General features: G+C 48.7%; 1 protein-coding gene across 5 annotated transcripts in view; it reads left to right on the top strand.

The window, feature by feature from the left end:
• ece1 (endothelin converting enzyme 1) overlaps positions 1 to 22097 on the top strand; it is a 560453-nt gene that overhangs the window by 524336 nt on the left and 14020 nt on the right. For all 5 annotated transcript variants that reach the window (XM_072478544.1, XM_072478542.1, XM_072478545.1 and 2 more), the window contains 2 exons: positions 16170 to 16360; positions 18269 to 18364. In XM_072478544.1, coding sequence (XP_072334645.1) covers positions 16170 to 16360; positions 18269 to 18364 — 287 coding nt within the window. The remainder of the gene's footprint in view (positions 1 to 16169; positions 16361 to 18268; positions 18365 to 22097) is intronic.

Raw genomic sequence — 22097 nt, 5'->3', positions numbered from 1 at the left:
GATTCAAGTCTGGCAAGTATTCACCGGGAGACTGCGGCTGATCCCCTTCTACAACGTGTGATGCGCCACATGACGGGAGGGGTGGCTCAAAGGACAGTGCCCACAATTCTACAATGTCCGGGACGACTTGGCCGTCCTTGAAGGTGTCCTCCTAAAGTTGTCCTCCAACCAGATTGCACAGTACCGATGCTTCTCCACGGTAGACTTGAAGTCCGCGTACCACCAGCTCCCTATCCACCCGGAGGACCGCCAATACACTGCCTTCGAGGCAGATGGGAGCCTCTGCCACTTCCTCAGGGTCCCCTTCGGCATCACCAATGGGGTCTCGATCTTCCAATGGGAGATGGATCGAATGGTTGACCAGTACGGGCTGCGGGCCACGTTCCCGTATCTGGATAATGTCACCCTCTGCGGCCATGACCAGCAGGACCATGACGCTAACCTCCAGCGTTTCCTTCAGACCGCCAAGCTCCTTAATCTTAGGTATAATAAGGAGAAGTGCGTTTCCCTCACGATCTGCCTAGCCATTCTCGGCTAAGTTGTGGAAAACTGAGTCCTAGACCGCATGCGCCCTCTCCTGTAACTTCCCCTTCCCCACTGCCCCAAGGCCCTGAAGAGATGCCTGGGGTTCTTCTCGTACTACGCCCAGTGGGTCCCCAACTATGCGGACAAGGCCCGCCCACTCATCAAATCCACCCTTTTTCCCCTGTCGGCTGAGGCCCACCTAGCCTTCAGCCGCATCAAGGCAGACATTGCCACGGCCGTGATGCACGCTGTGGACGAGTCCATCCCATTCCAGGTGGAGAGCGATGCATCTGATTTTGCCCTGGCCGCTACCCTCAATCAGGCAGGCAGACCCGTGGCCTTCTTTTCCCGTACCCTTCAGGGCTCCGAAATTCGACAGTCCTCCGTCGAGAAAGAAGCCCAAGCCATCGTAGAAGCTGTGCGACATTGGAGACATTACCTGGCTGGCAGGCGATTCACTCTCCTCACTGACCAACGGTCGGTTACCTTCATGTTCAATGCAAGAGGGGCAAGACCAAGAACGACAAGATTCTGAGGTGGAGGATCGAACTCTCCACCTACAATTATGACATCTTGTATTGTCCTGGGAAGCTCAATGAGCCCCCAGATGCCCTGTCCCGCAGTGCGTGCCAGTGCATAAGTAGACTGACTTTGGGCCCTCCACAATGACCTCTGTCACCCTGGGGTCACCCGTTTTTTTTCATTTTGTCAACGCCCGCAACCTGTCTTACTCCATCGAGGAGGTCAGGACCATGACCAGGGACTGCCAGGTCTGCGCAGAGTGCAAACCGCACTTCCATCGGCCAGACAGAGCGCGCTTAGTGAAGGCTTCCTGCCCCTTTGACCGCCTTAGCATCGACTTCAAAGGGCCTCTCCCCTCCGCCGACCATAACGTGTCGTGATGAGTACTCACGTTTTCCCTTCACCATCCCATGCCCTGACATAACCTCGGCCACTGTCATCAAGGCCCTGCACAGCCTCTTCACCTTGTTCGGTTTCCCCACCTGCTGCGTCAGTTCCTGCTCAGCAAGGGCATCGCCTCTAACAGGACTAGCAGCTACAGCCCCCGGGGAAACGGACAGGTGGAGAGGGAGAATGCGACGGTCTGGAAGGCCGTCCTCCTGGCCCTACGGTCTCGAAGTATCCCAGTCTCCCGCTGGCAGGAGGTCCTTCCCGATGCGCTCCACTCTATCCGGTTGCTTCTGTGTATTCCCATCAATGAGACCCCTCACGGACGTATGTTTGTCTTCCCTAGGAAGTCCACCTCAGGGGTCTCGCTCCCGTCCTGGCTGACAGCCACAGGGCCTGTCCTTCTCCGGAAGCATGTGAGGAACCACAAAACCGATCCCCTGGTCGAGCGGGTAATGCTTCTCCACGCTAACCCACAATATGCCTACGTGGCACATCAGGACAGGCGGCAGGACACAGACTCCCTCCGGGACCTGGCACCTGCTGGTTTCCCACCCGACCCTCCACCGTCTAACTCCATTACCATCTCCTCCGCGCCTATGCCGTCTCCCTCTCTGTCGACGCTTCCGGAAAAAGAAGAGGACGACACGCTCCCGGAGCCGCAGGTCTCGACACCAGTGCCCACACCACAGCCGGGACTGAGGACATCACAGCAGACGGTTAAAGCTCCTGATAGACTTAATCTATAAATTTGCTTCACCCCTGCTGGACTTTTTTTTTTAACAGGGGGTGAATGTGGTGAACCACTGTTATTGTAGTTCCACTGTTACTTACAGCGCTGTATATATTCTCTGTTACTGTTTGTTCCATTGTTACTCACTGTGTTATATATTGTTGGTCTTCCGTGGCTCCGCCCCACTGGGTGTTGTATCCAGTTGACTGATCTGTAGCCCTGTCTCCAGTCTGGGTTCAGCAGCAGACAGGCTACATCTTAGAGTATTAAAACCATTACTTTGTTTCCTACAACTTGCCTCGTGTGTAATTGCTGGTGCATCAAGTAGTTGAAGTGTTTATGAATCGATCATAGCTTTTATTGACCTGGTGCTCAAAGGTGGAAAGGTTGGAAACATACCTTTGGAATTACTTCAGGCTGACTTCAGCCTGAATCTGATGATCTTGCTGCTGCCGCTTGGTGGTCTTTCACTGTTGAGGTTTACAACTGAAGATGGATGTGGTTTGTTCTTTTGGAGACACAGCTGTGAAGTTGAGTTCTTTTAACAAAACAAATCTCTGTATTATGAGCATCGGAGAGAGTCAAATAGCAGCAGGCTGGGCCCAAAGGCTTTCAAGTTGGGTAGAGCGGGACAGAGGAAAGGGGTCGGTCAGCAGCTGGTCATCTGTTCTCCTGTGAGTATATGTGCTTAAAACACAAAAGGGTTGGTTTTTCAAGTGGCCTCCCTCCCCAACTGACTAGGAGTTCAAACACGATCATCTATTCTAATTGTCAGGTCAGAGAATTCCCTCTCTTCGCCTGGGTCCCATGGTTCAAGGGATTAGGTTTGATGGTTTGTCTCCAACCGGTTGAACATTTGGATGTTGTGCTAATGGAATAGGGGAAATATGCTTTACTCACATTCCTCAGAGGCCTTTGGGTCTTTGCAGAAATGTCATTGAGATTGGAGCGTGGAATGTACAGTAATGCACATTAGATAGCCATCTTGGCTGTGTGTTCAAACCACATTAGTCCGTTTCAAAAATAAGTCTTTTTTTCCCAAAAGTTCTAAAGCCATAGACGTTTACAGTATGGAAACAGGTCCTTCGGCCCAGCTTTGTCCATGCCACATTTTTCTGAATGCCCCACTCCTGGTTTGGGCAGATAGATTATCTGGTCATTAGTTTTAAGAGCCCTGATGGGACATGTAATTCAGCATTTGATAACCCAACCAAGTCATGTGCGGACATAGGATTCATTTCAGTTTTGATCTTGGCTCTACACCACCATGGTAAATTGATTTGGAATCTTCATCAAGGAAATCGCCATCGACTCCTACATCAGACTCCTATTTATTGACTACAGCTCCACCTTCAACACCATAATCCCAGCCAAGCTCATATCAAAGCTCCAAAGCCTTGGACTTGGCTCCCCACTCTTCAACTCCTCGATTTTCTGACCAACAGACCACAATCAGTAAGAATGAACAACAATACTACCTCCACAATAGTCCTCAACACCGGCGCCCCGCAAGGCTGCGTACTTAGCCCCCTACTCTACTCCCTGTAAACACACGACTGTGTGGCAAAATTTGGTTCCAACTCCATCTACAAGTTTGCTGACAATACGACCATAGTGGGCCGGATCTCAAATAACGATGAGTCAGAATACAGGAGGGAGATAGAGAACCTAGTAGAGTGGTGCAGCGACAACAATCTCTCCCTCAATGCCAGCAAAACTAAAGAGCTGGTCATTGACTTCAGGAAGCAAAGTACTGTACACACCCCTGTCAGCATCAACGGGGCCGAGTTGGAGATGGTTAGCAGTTTCAAATTCCTAGGGGTACACATCTCCAAAAATCTGTCCTGGTCCACCCACGTCGACACTACCACCAAGAAAGCACAACAGCGCCTATACTTCCTCAGGAAACTAAGGAAATTCGGCATGTCCACATTAGCTCTTACCAACTTTTACAGATGCACCATAGAAAGCATCCTATCTGGCTGCATCGCAGCCTGGTATGGCAACTGCTCGGCCCAGGACCGCAAGAAACTTCAGAGAGTTGTGAACACCGCCCAGTCCATCTCACAAACCTGCCCCCCATCCATTGACTCCATCTACACCTCCCGCTGCCTGGGGAAAGCGGGCAGCATAATCAAAGACCCCTCCCACCCGGCTTACTCACTCTTCCAACTTCTTCCATTGGGTAGGTGATACAGAAGTCTGAGAACAGGCACAAACAGACTCAAAAACAGCTTCTTCCCCGCTGTTACCTAAATGACCCTCTTATGGACTGACCTCATTAACACTACACCCTGTATGCTTCATCCGATGCCAGTGCTTATGTAGTTACATTGTATACCTTGTGTTGTCCTATTATGTATTTTCTTTTCTTCCCTTTTCTTCCCATGTACTTAATGATCTGTTGAGCTGCTCGCAGAAAAATACTTTTCACTGTACCTCGGTACAAGTGACAATAAACAAATCCAATCCAATTCTGCTGAACTCTGCTGATAGATTGCTAGAATTCTGCATTTTCTCTACTGAAATGGACAAGAATTAAACCATTGATCCAAATAACAAACTCTCTCTGGTCTGTGTGGCATTTACGAAATGCTTTCGATTCCCATTGCCATTAGATTCCAAGTTTCAGAACCCCGCATGGCTTCACCCCTCCATACCTCTGTAACCTCTTCCAGCCCAATAACCCACGGTGGCATAGTGATTCGCACTGCTGCCGCCAGGGACCCGAGTTCGATTCTGACCTTGGGTGGCTTTCTGTGTGGAGTTTGCACTTTCCCCTGTGTCTGCAGGGGTTTCCTCCAGGTGATCTGATTTCCTCCCACAGATCAAAGATTAGATGAATTGGCTAAACTGCCCCTTAGTGTCCAAAGATTAGATGGGGTTACGGGGATAGGACAGGGGGAGTATCCCTCGGTAGAGTGCTCTTTCAGAGTGTCGGTACGAACTTGATGGGCCGAATTGCCACCTTCTGCACTATAGGAATTCTATGATTCTTCTATGAACCCTTGGCGATATTGGCACCCTTTTAATCCCCATCCCTTGGACATCTCCGATTTTAAATGATCCATGGATCCGTGCCTTTCGCCGCTGAAGTCCAAAGTCCTGGAATTCCCTTGTTACATCTCTCTAACTCTCTTCCCACCATTAAGATACTCCTTAAGACCTCCCACTCTGACCAAGCTTCAGGTCATTTAACCCTAATAACACCGTATGAGGCTTTGTTCTAATTTTGTTTTATAACACTCCAGTAAAGTGCCTTGGGAGGCTTTATTCCAGTAAAGGCGCTATAGAAATACAAATTGTTGTTGTAGTTGCTGCTTGAACGCACATATAAATGGCACGCAAAGATTATTGACTGCTTTGTTTTTCTCAGCCACTGCGGTTCTCGTCAGTGAACTTGTCTCTGACAATCTATAAACTGCATCATTGCTAATAATCTCTTCACAGAGTAACCCTGAAGCTTTATAATTATTCTCCTTGCAAATAACTTTCCTCACTTTAGAAAATCTTTGATCCCGGGATCATGTTCAGGCTTTTCAATTCAATCTGCCAGAAAACAGCCAATTTCAAACCCGAACTCTGGGATCAGCATCCAATTGGGTGCAGCGGGGCAGCTGAGGGAGGCAGGTAGTTGATCCAGGGGGGGTGCACTGTCAGTGCAGTCAGCAACTTGCTCTGTGCCTACAGCGAGAGTGCCGCCGAGGGGAGTGCATCAGAAAAGGGAGAAACGCAATAGAGGTTCAGTCAGTCTGATGAGGGTGGGTGCCAATGCATCACCCCCCCCCCCCCCCCCAGCAATATCAGACACACCAGTCCCCCAAGAGCTCCTCACACTCTGCTGTTAAAGGTTAGAAAGCTTTGAATTCTCATGCCACTCCAAGCTCCCATTGCGCTGCTACATCCTGCGAGTTGCTGAGGTGTTGACACAGCATGGGACCTTGCACAATGCTGGGAGTGTTGAGCTGTTGGTGGGAGATTGTAGCTAATTGCTTCATTATCCACCTTAATTGGCTTCCTGCTGGTGGGCTACTGACCTCCGACTCATCCGATCCAGGGAAAAAGCAGCGAGAGGTGGGAACACATGAGCGTGGGTTTACTCCAAGTCCTCTGGTTTCCTCCCACAGTCCAAAGATATGCGGGTTAGGTGGATTGGCCACGCTAAATTGGCCCTTAGTATCCAAAAGGTTAGGTGGGGTTATGGGGATAGGGTGGGGAAGTGGGCCTGCGCAGTGTACACTTTCAGAGAGGGTTGGTGCTGACTTGATGGGCCGAATGGCCTCTTTCTGCACTGTACTGATTCTATGATTAAACCGGACCAACACATTTTTGTCTCATTTTGCTCACCATCCCTCTGCTCCACCTCCCCATCCTGCCTCCAAGGGCCTGGTAAAACTCCTCACCGCTTCTCGTGTTACACGACACTATTCCTTTGGATTGGAGGTTACAGCAGGTCGGCTTATCATCATCATAAATAATACAACTTGACTTCCGGTGTCGGCGGGAGGCAGCCGCACACTGCAGGGCTCCCGCTCGGGAATAGAAATTTTGGGGTTTTAACGCCTGGTCCCTGGGGCAACGGAGGCTGAAAAAGCTGTAAGAAGACACGGAGGAGAAATGTCCAAGCTTGGGGGAAAAAACGGCCGTGAGAAAGGGGGATAATGAAAGTCCGCCGGTGAGTGGAAAATCAGCGGAGGAACTGTAAGGAAAGCTGAGGCTGGAGCACCAGGGGAGGCCGCATTGCTCACAGCAGAAGAAATGATCAAAATGATGATTGTGGAACTTGGAAAAACAGTTCACAAAGCACATGGAAGCGATGAAGAAGTAGATAGAAAGTGCTGGTGGAGGAGGCGATTGTCCCGGTGAGGGCGGCGGTATCAAGCGCAGCGGCGGAGTTGTGGGAGCAGAGTGAGACACTGAAGGAAGTGGAAGAGGTATTATCGCAGCACAGTGATCAACTCACCTCGATGGGGAAGGAGTTGCGGACGGTGACAGAGACCGACAAGGGTCTGCGAGCCAAAATGGAAGTCCTGGAAAACGGATCCAGGCGGCAGAATCTGAGGATCGTGGGTCTGCCCGAAGGGGTGGAAGGCCCGAGGCCGACAGAGTATTTTGCCACAATGTTGGCGGAGCTATTGGGGGAGGGGGACGATCCCTCGCGATACGAACTGGATCGGGCTCATCGGTCGTGGAGGCCTATACCAAAGGAGAGTGAGCCACCAAGAGTAGTGACTGTTTGTTTCTGTAGGTTCAGCGTGAAGGAGAAGGTCCTGTGCTGGGCTTTGCAGAAGCAGGTGGTGCAGTGGGCTGGAGCTGGTATACGCATATACCAGGACTTTACGGTGGAGCTGGCGAGGAGGCGGGCTGCCTTTAGCTGGGTGAAGAAGACCCATCAGCAAGGTGCAGTGCAGCATAGTATATCCAGCTCAGTTGAGGGTGACCTACAAATCCAAGGACTTTTATTTTGGGGCGGCGGAGGAATTTGCGAAGGCAGAAGGACTGTGGCAGAATTTTTTTTTATAAATGTTTTTTATTGGGTTTTTGAACAAAGTATATTTGCCGTTATGTACACAGAATATGATATATAGAAGAGAAGGGGGGGGGCACACACACAAATCACAAAGGGAAAAAAGAAAGTAACAACACGAGAGAAATACAAAATCGAATAAAGTAACTGGTAGGGTATTATGCCCCCGCTCAACAGCAGCAACTCTGTACACTTGGCAAAATTATTTACACACATAAGTAGGCATCTGTTTGTGGGGGGCGGGGGGGGTGGCGGAGACTGGGATGTAGGGGGGTGGTAGATATACATTTGGGTGCCGGAGAGACAATTACGGAGGGCAATACTCGAATGGGTCTGGTGCTGGCGTTGTCCCTTGTTTCTCCCGGACGGATTTCGTTGTCGTCTCGTGCTCACTTCCGCTTCGGCCAGCCCTCCCATCTTCTGCCTGTATTCTCCTTTTTCTCTGTCCTGTGGATGCCAGGTTTGTTGACGTTTCCCTGCCTCCCCCTCCCCATCTTCTCCCTGGCTCTCCTCTATTGTTCCCTGTCTCTTCCCTCTTTCCCCCCCCCTCTCCCGGTCTATCTCTCCCTCTCATGCTTTGGCTACTTTCCCCTGGTTCTTGGCTATCTGGCTATTCTTCTGCTTGTTTGTTGGCCACAAACAGGTCCCGGAATAATTGGGTGAATGGCTCCCACGTTCTGTGGAAGCCGTCGTCTGACCCTCGGATGGCGAATTTGATGTTCTCCATTTGGAGAGATTCCGAGAGGTCGGACAGCCAGTCTGCAGCTTTGGGTGGTGCTGCTGACCGCCAGCCGAACAGGATTCTACGGCGGGCGATCAGGGAGGCGTCCGCCCTCCTCCCCAGGAATAGATCTGCCTGGTCTGAGACCCCGAAGACCGCCACTTTCAGGCATGGCTCCACCCTCACCCCCACCACTTTGTTCATTGCCTCGAAGAAGGCTGTCCCGTACTCCACAAGTCTGGGGCAAGACCAGAACATGTGGGCGTGGTTGGCCGGGCCTCCTTGGCACCGTTCACATCTGTCCTCCACCTCCGGGAAGGACTGTGGCAGAATTGAGAAATGGGACTGAGAGCGGGTCGTGTACCGATGTAGCCTCATGTAACTTTATTTTTTCACAGTGTGTTGGTGTATGTACTAAATGAGTCGACGCTGTATGTTTGGACAAGGGAAGAGTTGGGGCCTTCATTTGCAATGACGGTTCTTTGGGGCTTGGGTGTGTATGCTGGGATTGTGTGCTAAAGGGGATTTCTTGGTTTTTCTGGGACCAGGCAAGGGGGAAGGAGACCCGGGCGGGGGCTTCCACGCTGGCCGGTTTAAGCCGGCCAGTGAACAGGAGTAAGGTAGGGGGAGGGGCTGATGCCATCTGAACCTGGTGGAAAAGACTTTGGTGAGTCTAGCCGGGGTGAAATGTTGGGGGAAGGAACCGAGGTTGGGGGAGGTGTTTACAAGAGGAAGTGGAGGGGAGGAGTCTGGGAGGGGGGGTGGGGGAGTTGTCTACCGTTCATGGGTGCCATACACGGTACTCTTTCAGGGATTGGATGACATTGAATATTGTGGGGAGGGGTGGACTGTATGTGTCGACGGTGACCGGGGGCCATTCCTGATTCCTTTTTCTTTTTTCCTCCTTGGGAGGGTTTGTTTTATTTGATGCTTATATTGTCAGGTGGGCCGTTGTTTGGAGGGGTTGGTGGGAGGATGGGATCGTTGTTGTTGGTAGGGGGATTGACATTGTATTCGTTACCGTTTACTGTTTGTTGGTGGGGTATAAATTCTGAAGAAAATGTGAAAATGGAGAATAAAAATATTTTTCAAAAAGAATAAATAATACAACTTAAAGATATGAATCACAACATTTGGGACTGGATTTTGCGGCCCGCGCCAGGTGTGCTTCTGGTGGTGGGGGTACATTGGCTAGCCTTCAGTGCCCTTCTACTACAGTAATTCGCCAGGCAATGGAAGGCACTCGCCTAAAGTGGAAGACATTTTTTTAAACAAACTTGACGAAAATACAGAAAGGCACCGGCAGGACTATATATTTTGGGGTGCATCTGGGGGGCCCTGAGATGTTATCCCCCATTTGTGCTACCCCGCCTGGTCTGCAAAACCTGCCTCTTCCCCTACCCTCGCGCTTCCCTTTCCCAGGGCGCCCGATCCCTCCCCACTCAAAATGCCCAGAATCTGCTGGTGTCTGCCCTTGAGCTTCACGGCATTGCTTCCAACCCCAACAGCAGCCGCTACTGAGTTCCGATGCTGCTGGGACTGCAAGTGCTGCCAGCCAATCAGATTGGCCAGCAGCTCCTCGGGGCGGACCTTTTTCCACTGATTGGGGGTGGGGGTGGTGGAGGAGGATGGGGGGGGTGGTGGAGGAGGATGGGGGTGGTGGTGGAGGAGGACGGGGGGGGTGGAGGAGAAAGGGGAAGAAGTCTGAACCTCAGCTTTTTTAGGCCGCTGTTGTACAGTAAAGGGTTAACGTCAGAGCAAGACATAATACTGACATAATAATAATGTCCGGCCACATGACTAAAACGTGAGAGAGTTGTGGAAGAAACAAGATGGTCTTACCCAAGGAGATCCAAATATGTAAATCCTTGCTGCAAAAAAATGTTTCTGGTTGCAAAGAATATTGGTTCAAGCAGAATACTTTTGGGAATCTAGACAATCCCCAAGTTCCATCTAAACCCCTGCTGCTCAACACTACATGGTGGCAGTGAGTAGGAAACCCAACAAAGACTAATAGAAGCAACAGGACTGGCAAGAAAAGAGAATCGTGAAGGAAGGTCAAAAGAAATAATTCCAAGACACACCATGGCCATGAAACATCACGGGAACGCCAGAGTCACACTGTGACACAGACCCGAATATCAAACCGTGGTGAGCAATGAAACAGCAAGCAGCAGCAGAAAAGAAGGATCAAGTGTAGCAAAACTTCCAGGGTTCAACAGACACATGGAATCCACCCGACCACTCCCTGAACCACCTCAGAAGACCCACAGTAGACACAGAACCAGGAACTGCTGCAGGATTATAAAAATAAAAGGCCAGGTCAGTACTCTATTTTATGCAGTCGGAACTATGGCCGACTACATGATAGTCAGGCCAGGATGTGAGACTTCAGCTACATATAACAAAGTCATGTAAGCTTTCAACTCTTACTTCAGCAACCATTAGAATTTGATAATTGAGGGAGCTATATTTAACAGAAGAAAACAATGGCGAAGCAAAAACATGGATCCATTCATCAACGTTCTCTGTAGGGAACTGCACTTGTTGAATTTTAATAGACAAACTGATTGGGCTGACAAGTGGCAAGTGACATTCATGCCACACAAATGCCAAGCAATGGCCATCTCCAACAAGAGAGAATTATCCTTTGCCCTTCGACATTCAATGGTATTTCCATCACTATCATTATCCTGGGGGTTACCATTGACCAGAAACTGAGCTGGACTAGCCATATAAATACTGTGGTTACAAGAACAGGTCAGAGGGTAGGAATCCAGCAGCGAGTAACTCACCACCTGACTCCCCAGAGCCCATCCACAATCTACAAGGCACAAGTTAGGAGTATGATAGAATACGGTTCACTTTCTTGGATGAGTGCAGCTCCAACTACACTCAAGGAGTTTAGACACCATCCAGTAGCCTGCTTGATAAGCATCCCTCTCACAAACATTCACTCCTTCCACCACTGACGAACAGTGACAGCCGTGTGCCATCTACAAGATGTATTGCATGAACTCCCCAAGTCTCTTTACACAGCACCTCCCAAACCCACAGCCATTATCATCTAGAAAGACAAGGGCAACAGACATATGGGAAGACCATCCCCTGGAAGTTCCCCTCCAAGTCATTCGCCACCCTGACTTGGAAATATATCGCCGTTCCTTCACAGGCGCTGGGTCAAAGTCCTGGAACTCCCTCCCTAACTGCACTGTGGGTGTACGTACACCTCGGACTTCAACAGTTCAAGAAGGGAGCTCACCACGTCCTTTCCGAAGGTTGGCCTAATCAGCGATACCCACATCACTTGAATGAATATGTTTTAAAAACAGGATCATTGTAGGGGTTTTAGACAAAACATTTTCAGATCTCTTCCAGAAAAGGGAGATTTAAGGTTGGTGAAAACTGGACAGAACAGAAAACAAACAGAACTTAGAAAACAGAATCAAGTGTTCATTCGAGGGGAAACAGAGGACCCATGCAGAAGATCAAGTGAAACCATTTGATTTGTAGGCCACAAAATGGAAAGCATGGCAAAGCCTTAGCCTGCCAAAATGGGGAAACCACATTAACTAGCATTTCAAATGTCTCTGGTCTAGCGGGAACAAACAAGAAGAATGTCCCATGGAGATGGGGTGGGAGCAGACTGCTACAACAGTGGAAAAATGGGCCAATTTAAAACCGTTTGTCAGTTTAAAACACTGACAACCTATAAATAGAGGGATAAAATCTTTTTAAAATAAATTTAGAGTACCCAATTCATTTTTTCCAATTAAGGGGCAATTTAGCGTGGCCAATCCACCTCGCCTGCACATCTTTGGGTTGTGGGGGCGAAACCCACGCAAACACGGGGAGAATGTGCAAACTCCATACGGACAGTGACCCAGAGCTGGGATCGAACCTGGGACCTCGGCGCCGTGAGGCAGCAGGGCTAACCCACTGCGCCACCGTGCTGCCCGTGAGGGATAATATCTTAAAGCAGAGTCACATACACAAGGTGGAAGAGCCGCTAGATCAGAAATTAACCTCCTTGAGAATAAATGACACTGAAAACAAGTTAAACTTCAAGTGGATAGGCGCCTCACAAATTAGACACAGGATCAGGGGTTTCAGTTTTATCAGATGAAATAAGTGCTCATACAGTTTAAATTGCAACCCTGGTTTATTAATTTATAAGGTCCTGGGGGGGGTTACATTAAAAGTGAACAGCCAACTTGTGTTGAAGCTGAAGTATAAACACCAAGAAATCCTCAAACCTCTCTGTCATTCAAAATCAGGAGTGGCATCTATTCCGCAGAAAGCATGTCTAAAACAGAAATCAATTTGTAAGGTGGACGGAGCGGCTGACGAGAATTACAGCATTACATTCCAAAAGAAATTTCCGATATTGTTTACCAGGTTGGGAAAATTAACGCCACATCACCATATGAGTTGATGCTGAATCAATTTGCCCCTTTACCCTGAGGAAAATCCGTCACTTGGACAAAGTCAAGGTCTCATTAGGAGCAGAAAGGAGTTATGCCAACAAAGTCCTGTTCAGGAATGGTTATGGTCCCAAAGCCAAAAGAGTCTGCATGGATTTAATTCAACAAAACAAACCAGTGGAAGGTGAGTAATCACACGATTGCCACAGTAGTTGAGATCCTAGCCAAACCAGCCAAGAGCACCTTATTTACCAAATTGGAGCAAACAGTGGATTTTGGCAGTTGTCCCTGAGCAAAGAATCCAGATTTCTTGCAACTCAGGAACATGACTGAGCTTCAAAGATTCCTAGGAATGATGTACCTGGCAGTGCTACCAGGGCACATGTAGAATACAGATGTAGAATAAAGGTTAAAATCAGAACTATACATGATGCTGATATAATAAGGATGTCAGGTCACATGACAGAGTAATATGAGAGCTCCTGGAGAGCAGATGCTCTAACTTTGGGTGAAGGTCCAAATGTGTAAATTCTTGTTGCAAATAAAGTTCTGGTTAACAAGTTTATGATCTCAACTAGCCTCCTTTTGGGAGAATAGACGATCTCCAAACTCTTGTTTAAATTCGTTCCAGACAACAGAGAAGCCGGCAACGTGTTACCGCGGCCTTTTTTGTTTGACCAACGTTTTCTTCTGGGAGTGGTGGCGAGTAGCACGGGGTCCTTCCAGTAAAATTCAGCTCCCGGCGAAATTAACCCAAATATAACACCAAACATCAGTCACAGCTTAATTATCCTTCATAAAATGTGCTGAAGTAATGGGGGTGACCCGCGCAGCAGGTCAGCAGATTAAATCCCAATGTCACATTTTGTGGGAATACGCTCCTGAAGTCTTTTGGGTTTTGGAAAAACCATCACCTTTCAGGTCTGAAATGCAAGACCTGGAAGTGTGGTGGAGGCAGGTTTAATCGGGTCATTCAAGAGGGCATTTTATGATTACTTGAATAGAAACGGTGTGCAAGGGTCCGGGGGAAAGATCTAACTTTACAAACAGATAAATCATCACCACTGTTGTGCAGTCTCGGTTTTAATCTATTGCATCCTTTGGAATCTGGGGCGAGATTCTCCGCCCCCCCCCCCCCCCCCGGGCCGGGTCGGAGAATCGCCGGGGGCTGGCGTGAATCCCGCCCCCGCCGGTTGCCGAAGTCTCCGGCACCAGATATTCAGCGGGGGCGGGAATCGCGCCGTACCGGTTGGCGGGCACCCCCGCTCGATTCTCTGGTCCGGATGGGCCGAAGTCCCGCCGCTAAAATGCCTGTCCCGCCGGCGTAGATTAAACCACCTCTCTTACCTGCGGGACAAGGCGGCGCGGGCGGGCTCCAGGGTCCTGGGGGGGGGGGCGCAGGGTGATCTGGCCCCGGGGGGTGCCCCCACGGTGGCCTGGCCCGCGATCGGAGCCCACCGATCCGCGGGTGGGCCTGTGCCGTGGGGGCACTCTTTCCCTTCTGCCTTCGCCACGGTCTCCACCATGGCAGAGGCGGAAGAGACTCCCTCCACTGCGCATGCGCGGGAATGCCGTCAGCGCCCGCTGACGCTCCCGCGCATGCGCTGCCCGGAGATGTCATTTCCGCGCCAGCTGGCGGGGCACCAAAGGCCTTTTACGCCAGCTGGCGGGGCGGAAATTCGTCCGGCGCCGACCTAGTCCCTCAAGGTTGGGGCTCGGCCCCCAAAGATGCGGAGCATTCCGCACCTTTGGGGCGGCGCGATGCCCGTCTGATTTGCGCCGTTTTGGGCGCCAGTCGGCGGACATCCCGCCGTTTCCGGAGAATTTCGCCCCTGGTTCAAGTTGAAATCATACAAGCCTTTAAGTTTCAGGACTCTTGGGTCATGAAAATCAGCACCCCCAGCCTCCCACCCCACTGATGTACAGTGACGGATATGGGGACATTTTCCCAATGTGCTGGTCTCCTGTAGTCTATCGCGATGGTGTGGCCAATTCCACTCCTCTGTCTGGGCAGCACGGTAGCACACGTGGCTAGCACTGTGGCTTCACAGCACCAGGGTCCCAGGTTCGATTCCCCGCTGGGTCACTGTCTGTGCGGAGTCTGCACGTTCTCCCCGTGTCTGCGTGGGTTTCCTCCGGGTGCTCCGGTTTCCTCCCACAGTTCAAAGACGTGCAAAAAGGTTAGGAGGGGTTATCGGGTTACGGGGATAGGGTGGAAGTGAGGGCTTAAATGGGTCGGTGCAGACTCGATGGGCCGAATGGCCTCCTTCTGCACTGTATGTTCCATGTTCTATATCTCTCAGCCTCTGGTCTCACCCTATTGGTTTTGATCTCTCCTTCAATAGTCGTTTTGTTCAGGATAGAGTTCCAGCTGACCCCGAGATATTATAAATGTTTGACCAAAAAAAAGGACTTACTGGAGAAGACTATCGTGATCTATTCCTTAAGCACGACACAGAGCACAATGGGGTCATTCAACCCTCTTTGCCATCTCCTTGGAAAAGTTATGCAATTAGTTCCATCACCTTGCTCTTTCCCCATATGCTGTGTTTAACCATCAACTAAATATCCAATTACCTTTTGAAAGTTGCTCTTGAGTCTCCAAGCACCCTTTCAGGCAGCGCATTCCCGATCATAAGAAACTGCTTGCCTCTAGTTCTTTTTCCAGTTATTTAAAATCATTATCATAGAATTCCTACAGGGCAGAAAGAGGCTCTGAAAGAGCCTACTTAGGGCCACACCTCCCACCCTATCCACGTAACCCCACCTAATCTGTGGCAACTAAGGGGCAATTTTATCATGGCCAATCCATCAAAGATGTGCAGGTTAGATGGATTGGCCATGCTAAATTGCCCATCATATCCAAAAGTGTAGGTGGGGTTACTGGGTTATGGGGATAGGGTAGAGGCATGGGCATGGGTGCTCTTTCTAAGCACCGGTGCAGACTCCATGGACTGAATGGCCTCCTTCTGCACTGTGAATTCTCTGATTAACGTGCAAATCTTTGGACTGTGGGAGGAACTCGGAGGAAACCCCACGCAGACACGGTGAGAACGTACAAACTCCACACAGTCACCCAAGGTCGAAATCGAACCCGGGTCCCTGGCAATGTGAGGCAACTATGCTAACCACTGTGCCACCGTGCCGCCCTGGTCCTCTGGTTATCCTCTGGTTACCGCGCCTTCTGCCCGTTCTGACAGATTAATTAAGGAGCAGCCATCCGAATCTGTCATCAATGCTGACACAGGTGGTTCTCTGTACTAATTGCAGCTGCTCAAAAGTTGTACTTGGGCACGGAGGTAATTCTTTCTTCATTTGTTTACATGGCAGGGAGGGAGTATGACAAAGATGGCAACCTCCGATCCTGGTGGAAGAACTCCTCAGTCGAGGCCTTCAAACACCAGACCGAGTGCATGATCGATCAGTACAATAACTTCACCATCAACAATGAGCAAGTGAATGGCAAGCAAACACTGGGTGAAAATATTGCCGACAATGGAGGTCTGAAAGCAGCTTACCATGTAAGTACCATTCTGCTCGTTGATGTACGTGGCCAACACCAATGGTATATGTTACAGACTTCAGATTATCGATCCTGGGGTTGGTCTTCCCCTGAGAGTTTCTGAACCGCAGCCAGATCTTATAGAATCCCTACAGTGCACAAGGAGGCCATTCAGCCCACCTGGTCCGCACCGACCCTCTGAAAGAGTGGACTATGTAAGCCCACTCCCCCCACCTGCCCTATTCCTGTAACACCACCTAACCTACACATCCCTGGACACTAAGGGGCAGTTTTTTTATCATGGTCAATCCACTTAACCTGCACATCTTTGGACTATGGGAGGAAACTGGAGCACCCAGAGGAAGCCCACGCAGACACTGGGACAACGTGCAACTCCACACAGTCAGCCACCCGAGAACAGAATCAAACCCAGTCCCTGGCATTGTGAGGCAGCAGTGCCAACTGCTGTGACCCTGCTGTACAGGAAATAGTCACTCACTGTGACTTTCCCCAATTAATGGCCAAAGAGCTGACTCACCATCCGATCTAGGACAAAGGGCAGACTCTCAAAGTGGGGGGGGGGGGCACTTCAACAAGGAGGTGACCTCTCTGCAACACCTCTGAACTGAACCCTACGGCCTGTAAATGCCAGGAGGTTGGTCTCTTTTAATTGGCTTTACTTGCACCTTAAAGAGCTGGGCAAGTTCAATGCCGGTTCATGCAGTGTAGCCCTGCTGCACACCCCATCCAGTGTCTAAGAAAATGAGCCATGGCTGGATGGAACGTGAGCCAGGATCTAGCACACAGGCCAGCACGAGCAAAAAATTCAAGACTTCTGCTTCACTTGTTAACACAAGTGGAACTTGCCTGTTAGGCATTACAGATAAAGGGAGACTCTCGCCTAGTCTTCTGGTCTTTACTTCATGGGTTAGATTTGGGAGGTGAATGGATGAGTTAAAGTGTAAGTAAAGAAGTAATAGCAGACACCAGGTGGGAGGAAATCATCAAGTCACTTGCACATGATATTATTGTAGAATTTCCTGCCATCTCTTCCACGCATCCCCCGCCCACAACCAACAATCAATCTGAGGGTGACGACATTGATGTCGCAACATGATTTCAACTGTGACTCGCAGTGGTCCTACTGGAGAAACCTAGCTAGAAACAGGAGAGGGCCCAGAGAGGCCACACCGAACAATGCTTTTTACTATTGGGGAAGATTCTTTCTGGGCTCATGAAGGACAGGAGTGATCCTTCAAGCCCTGGGTTAATTCCTCAGGCCTTTCATTAACCACTCAGATCCTGGGTTAGCTCCTCCGACTCTGTGTCGGCCCCTCCGACTCTGTGTCGGCCTCTCAGACCCTGGGTTAACCCCTCAGACACTGGGTTGACCCCGTGAAGGCCATATTCCAGCCTGATATCTGCTCCTATCCACCAGCCTTAGTATCATTCCCACCTGCTTAATGTGGAAGATGGATCTCAGGAACAAAAAGAAGGCCCGGCTGTTCTGCCTGGGCCTCACTTCCTTCATGAATCCCAGGTTCGTCATCTGTTCTGGACACCACTCCACTCACCAATCCAAGTCAGAAGGTTGTGCTTGAGCACCTAACTAGACCGACGAACGTAAACGGTGAAGTACCGAGAGAACGCTACACTGTCTGAGGTGCTGTCGTTCAGGTGAGACATTAAACTGAGGCCTATGCGCCGCCTCAGGTGACCAAAAGGACTCCACAATACTGATCAAATATTCTGAGGATGCAACGGGCGATATGTAAACGTAAGTTTGTCCTTTCTTCCTGATGTCCAGTAAATGACTAAAAATAGTTAACTGTGACTGCAATCCAGAGGAATTGCCAAAAGGATTGTTTGAATAAATTATTAATTAAATGTCAATGCTTCAGCTAAGCCAAGAAAATCTGCTTTTCAGGCCTACGAGAACTGGGTGAAAAAGAATGGTGAAGAGATATTGCTGCCCACCCTGGGCCTCACCAATCGGCAACTCTTCTTCCTTGGGTTTGCTCAGGTGAGGGACATCACATTTAACTAGGGCGCTTAGTCTGGGTTTCCGACCAGGTTTCAAATTCCAGCCTCAATTGACGTTTCCGCTTGGCACCGTGCAGTTTTGCATGATTATACGTTTGATGGAACGTTGTTCCAACTGTGTTAAGGATTGAGGAACAGAAGCTGCGTTTTATTTTTTATTTTTTTGCTGCTCATATTTGTCGCTGACCAGGTGATCAGTTTTTCCATTGGGGTCGTATTGACTGAGCTTCCTATGGTTCAGGAAATCTTCCAAACAGGGTGTGAATCGGGCAGCACAGTGGCGCAGTGGGTTAGCCCTGCTGCCTCACGGCGCCGAGGTCCCAGGTTCGATCCCGGCTCTGGGTCACTGTCCATGCAGAGTTTGCACAATATCCCCGTGTTTGCGTGGGTTTCGCCCCCGCAACCCAAAAATGTGCAGGGTAGGTGGGTTGGCCACGCTAAATTGCCCTATAATTGAAAAAAATTAATTGGGTACTCTAAATTTAAAAAGAAAAGGGTGTGAATCACTGGGAAGGAAATTCCATTTTATTTAACGAAAGGGCTAGGGGAAAAAGGAGGAGGACTTGCAATGCAAAAGGAAGTAGTTTCCAGTCCAAACATGAAAAGTAAATAATCATTGGGTTGAATTTTATGCTCCCCGGCTACGTGTTTGAAGGTGGGGGATGGGCTTCCACCCCCGTCCACCCCATTCTGCCACCGCCAGTATTCTAACTGGCGAGTTGGGGGGAACGGTGGTGGGAGGAAGTGGTCCTCTCCATGTAGGAGGTTCGGCAGATTTAGCCACATGGGCTGGTGTTGAGCAGCCGCCTTTTGGGACTCCCACATCAGGCCCCTTGCGCCTATTTGAAAGAGCTGTCGAATTAGACCCACTCCCCTGACAGTCCCCATAAACCATAGCACAGTGGTTAGCACTGTTGCTTCACTACGCCAGGAACCCAGATTTGATTCCCGGCTTGGGTCACTGTCTTTGTGGAGTCTGAACGCTCTCCCCGTGTCTGCGTGGGTTTCCCCCGGGTGCTCCGGTTTCCTCCCACAAATCCCGAAAGATGTGCTGTTCGGTGAATTGGACATTCTGAATTCTCCCTCAGTGTACCCGAACAGGCATTGGAGGGTGGCGACAGGGGCTTTTCACAGTGACTTCATTGCAGTGAGCCTCTTTGTGACACTAATAAAGATTATTATTATTATGAAAATTGTCCCCTGTAACCTGTGGGGATGTTCACTAATGATTGCACAATGTTCGGCGTCATTTGCAGTAGTGTAGTGGGATTGTCACTGGATTAGTATTCCAGAGACCAAAGTAATCTCCTACCCCTTGACGTTACCATTACTGACCCACATCCTGGGAGTTACCATTGACCAGAAACTCAAATGGACTAGCCATAGAAATAATCTACAGGAGTGTGATGGAATACTCCCCACTTACAGTACCAACAACCTTCAAGAAGCTTAACACCAACCAGGACAAAGCAGCCCACTTGATTGGCACCCCTTCTTCAAACATTCACTCCCTCCACCATCAATGCGCAGTAACAGACATGTGGTCCATCTACAAGATGCACTGCAGGAACTCACCAAGGCTCCTAAGGCAGCACTGTCCAAACCCATGATGACCACTATCTAGAAGGACAAGGGCAGTAAACACACGAAGCACCACCACCTTGAAGTTCCCCTCCAAGTCACTCACCATCCTGATTTGGGAATATATTGCCGTTCCTTCACTGTCGCTGGGTCAAAATCCTGGAGCTCTCTCCCCAGCAGCACCAAAAGTGCACCGACACCACAGGGACTGGAGACGTTCAAGAGGCAGCTCACCAGCACCTCAAGAGCAATTAGAAATGGATAAGGAATGCTGACTTAGCCAGCAGCACCCGCATCTGGTACATAAATCAGAAAAGCAAATTCAATTCCATTTTGAAAACAGATTCAAAAATAAATTTCAAATTGAATTGAATCTGCTTTTCTGATTTATTTACCAGATGTGGGTGCTGCTGGCTAAGTCAACATTCCTTATCCCTTTCACACTGAATTAATATAGCACCTTTCAAAGTGAATTTATACAGACCCTTTCACACAGAATTAATATAGCACCTTTCACACTGAATTTACATAGCACCTTTCACAATGAATTTACATAGCACCTTTCACAATGAATTTACATAGCACCTTTCACAATGAATTTAGATAACACCTTTAACAAAGAATTTATACAAAACCTTTCACACTGAATTTATATAGCACCTTTCACACTGAATGTATATAGCACCTTTCACACTGAATTTATACAGCACCTTTCACAATGAATTTACATAGCACCTTTCACAATGAATTTAGATAACACCTTTAACAAAGAATTTATACAAAACCTTTCACACTGAATTTATATAGCACCTTTCACACTGAATGTATATAGCACCTTTCACACTGAATTTATACAGCACCTTTCACACTGAATTTATATAGCACCTTTCACACTGAATTTATACAGGACCTTTCACAATGAATTTAGATAGCACCTTTCACAATGAATTTATATAGCACCTTTCACAATGAATTTATATAGCACCTTTCACAATAAATTTATACAGCACCTTTCACAATGAATTTATATAGCACCTTTCACAATGAATTTATATAGCACCTTTCACAATGAATTTATACAGCACTTTTCACAATTAATTTATACGGCCCCTTTCACAATTAATTTATACAGCCACTTTCACAATTAATTTATACAGCCACTTTCACAATTAATTTATACAGCCACTTTCACAATTAATTTATACAGCCACTTTCACAATTAATTTATACAGCCCCTTTCACACTGAATTTATACAGCACCTTTCACACTGAATTTATACAGCACCTTTCACTGTGAATTTATATAGCCACTTTCCCATGGAATATATAGAGCAACTTTCACAGTGAATTTATGTAGCACCTTCACACTGAATTTATACAGCACCTTTCACAATGAATTTATATAGCACCTTTCACTGTGAATTTATATAGCCACTTTAGAACATGAGAACATAAGAACTAGGAGCAGGAGTAGACCATCTGGCCCCTCAAGGCTGCTCCACCATTCAATGAGATCATGGCTGATCATTTGTGGACTCAGCTCCACTTTCCTGCCCGAACACCATAACCCTTAATTCCTTTATTCTTCAAAAAACTATCTATCTTTATCTTAAAAACATTTAATGAAGGAGCCTCTACTGCTTCACTGGGCAAGGAATTCCATAGATTCACAACCCTTTGGGTGAAGAAGTTCCTCCTAAACTCAGTCCTAAATCTACTTCCCCTTATTTTGAGGCTATGCCCCCTAGTTCTGCTTTCACCCGCCAGTGGAAACAACCAGCCCACATCTATCCTATCTATTCCCTTCATAATCTTATATGTTTCTATAAGGTCCCCCCTCATCCTTCTAAATTCCAACGAGTACTGTCGCAGTCTACTCAACCTCTCCTCGTAATCCAACCCCTTCAGCTCTGGGATTAACAGAGTGAATCTCCTCTGCACACCCTCCAGTGCCAGTACGCCCTTTCTCAAGTAAGGAGTCCAAAACTGAACACAATACTCCAGGTGTGGCCTCACTAACACCTTATACAATTGCAGCATAACCTCCCTAATCTTAAACTCCACCCTCTAGCAATGAAGGACAGAATTCCATTTGCCCTCTTAATCACCTGTTGCACCTGTAAACCAACTTT

The sequence above is a fragment of the Scyliorhinus torazame genome, chromosome 16 (genome assembly GCF_047496885.1).
Source record: "Scyliorhinus torazame isolate Kashiwa2021f chromosome 16, sScyTor2.1, whole genome shotgun sequence".
NCBI lineage: Eukaryota > Metazoa > Chordata > Chondrichthyes > Carcharhiniformes > Scyliorhinidae > Scyliorhinus > Scyliorhinus torazame.
Note: the sequence above shows the minus strand (reverse complement) of the source record. Positions and strands in the feature narration are given on the sequence as shown.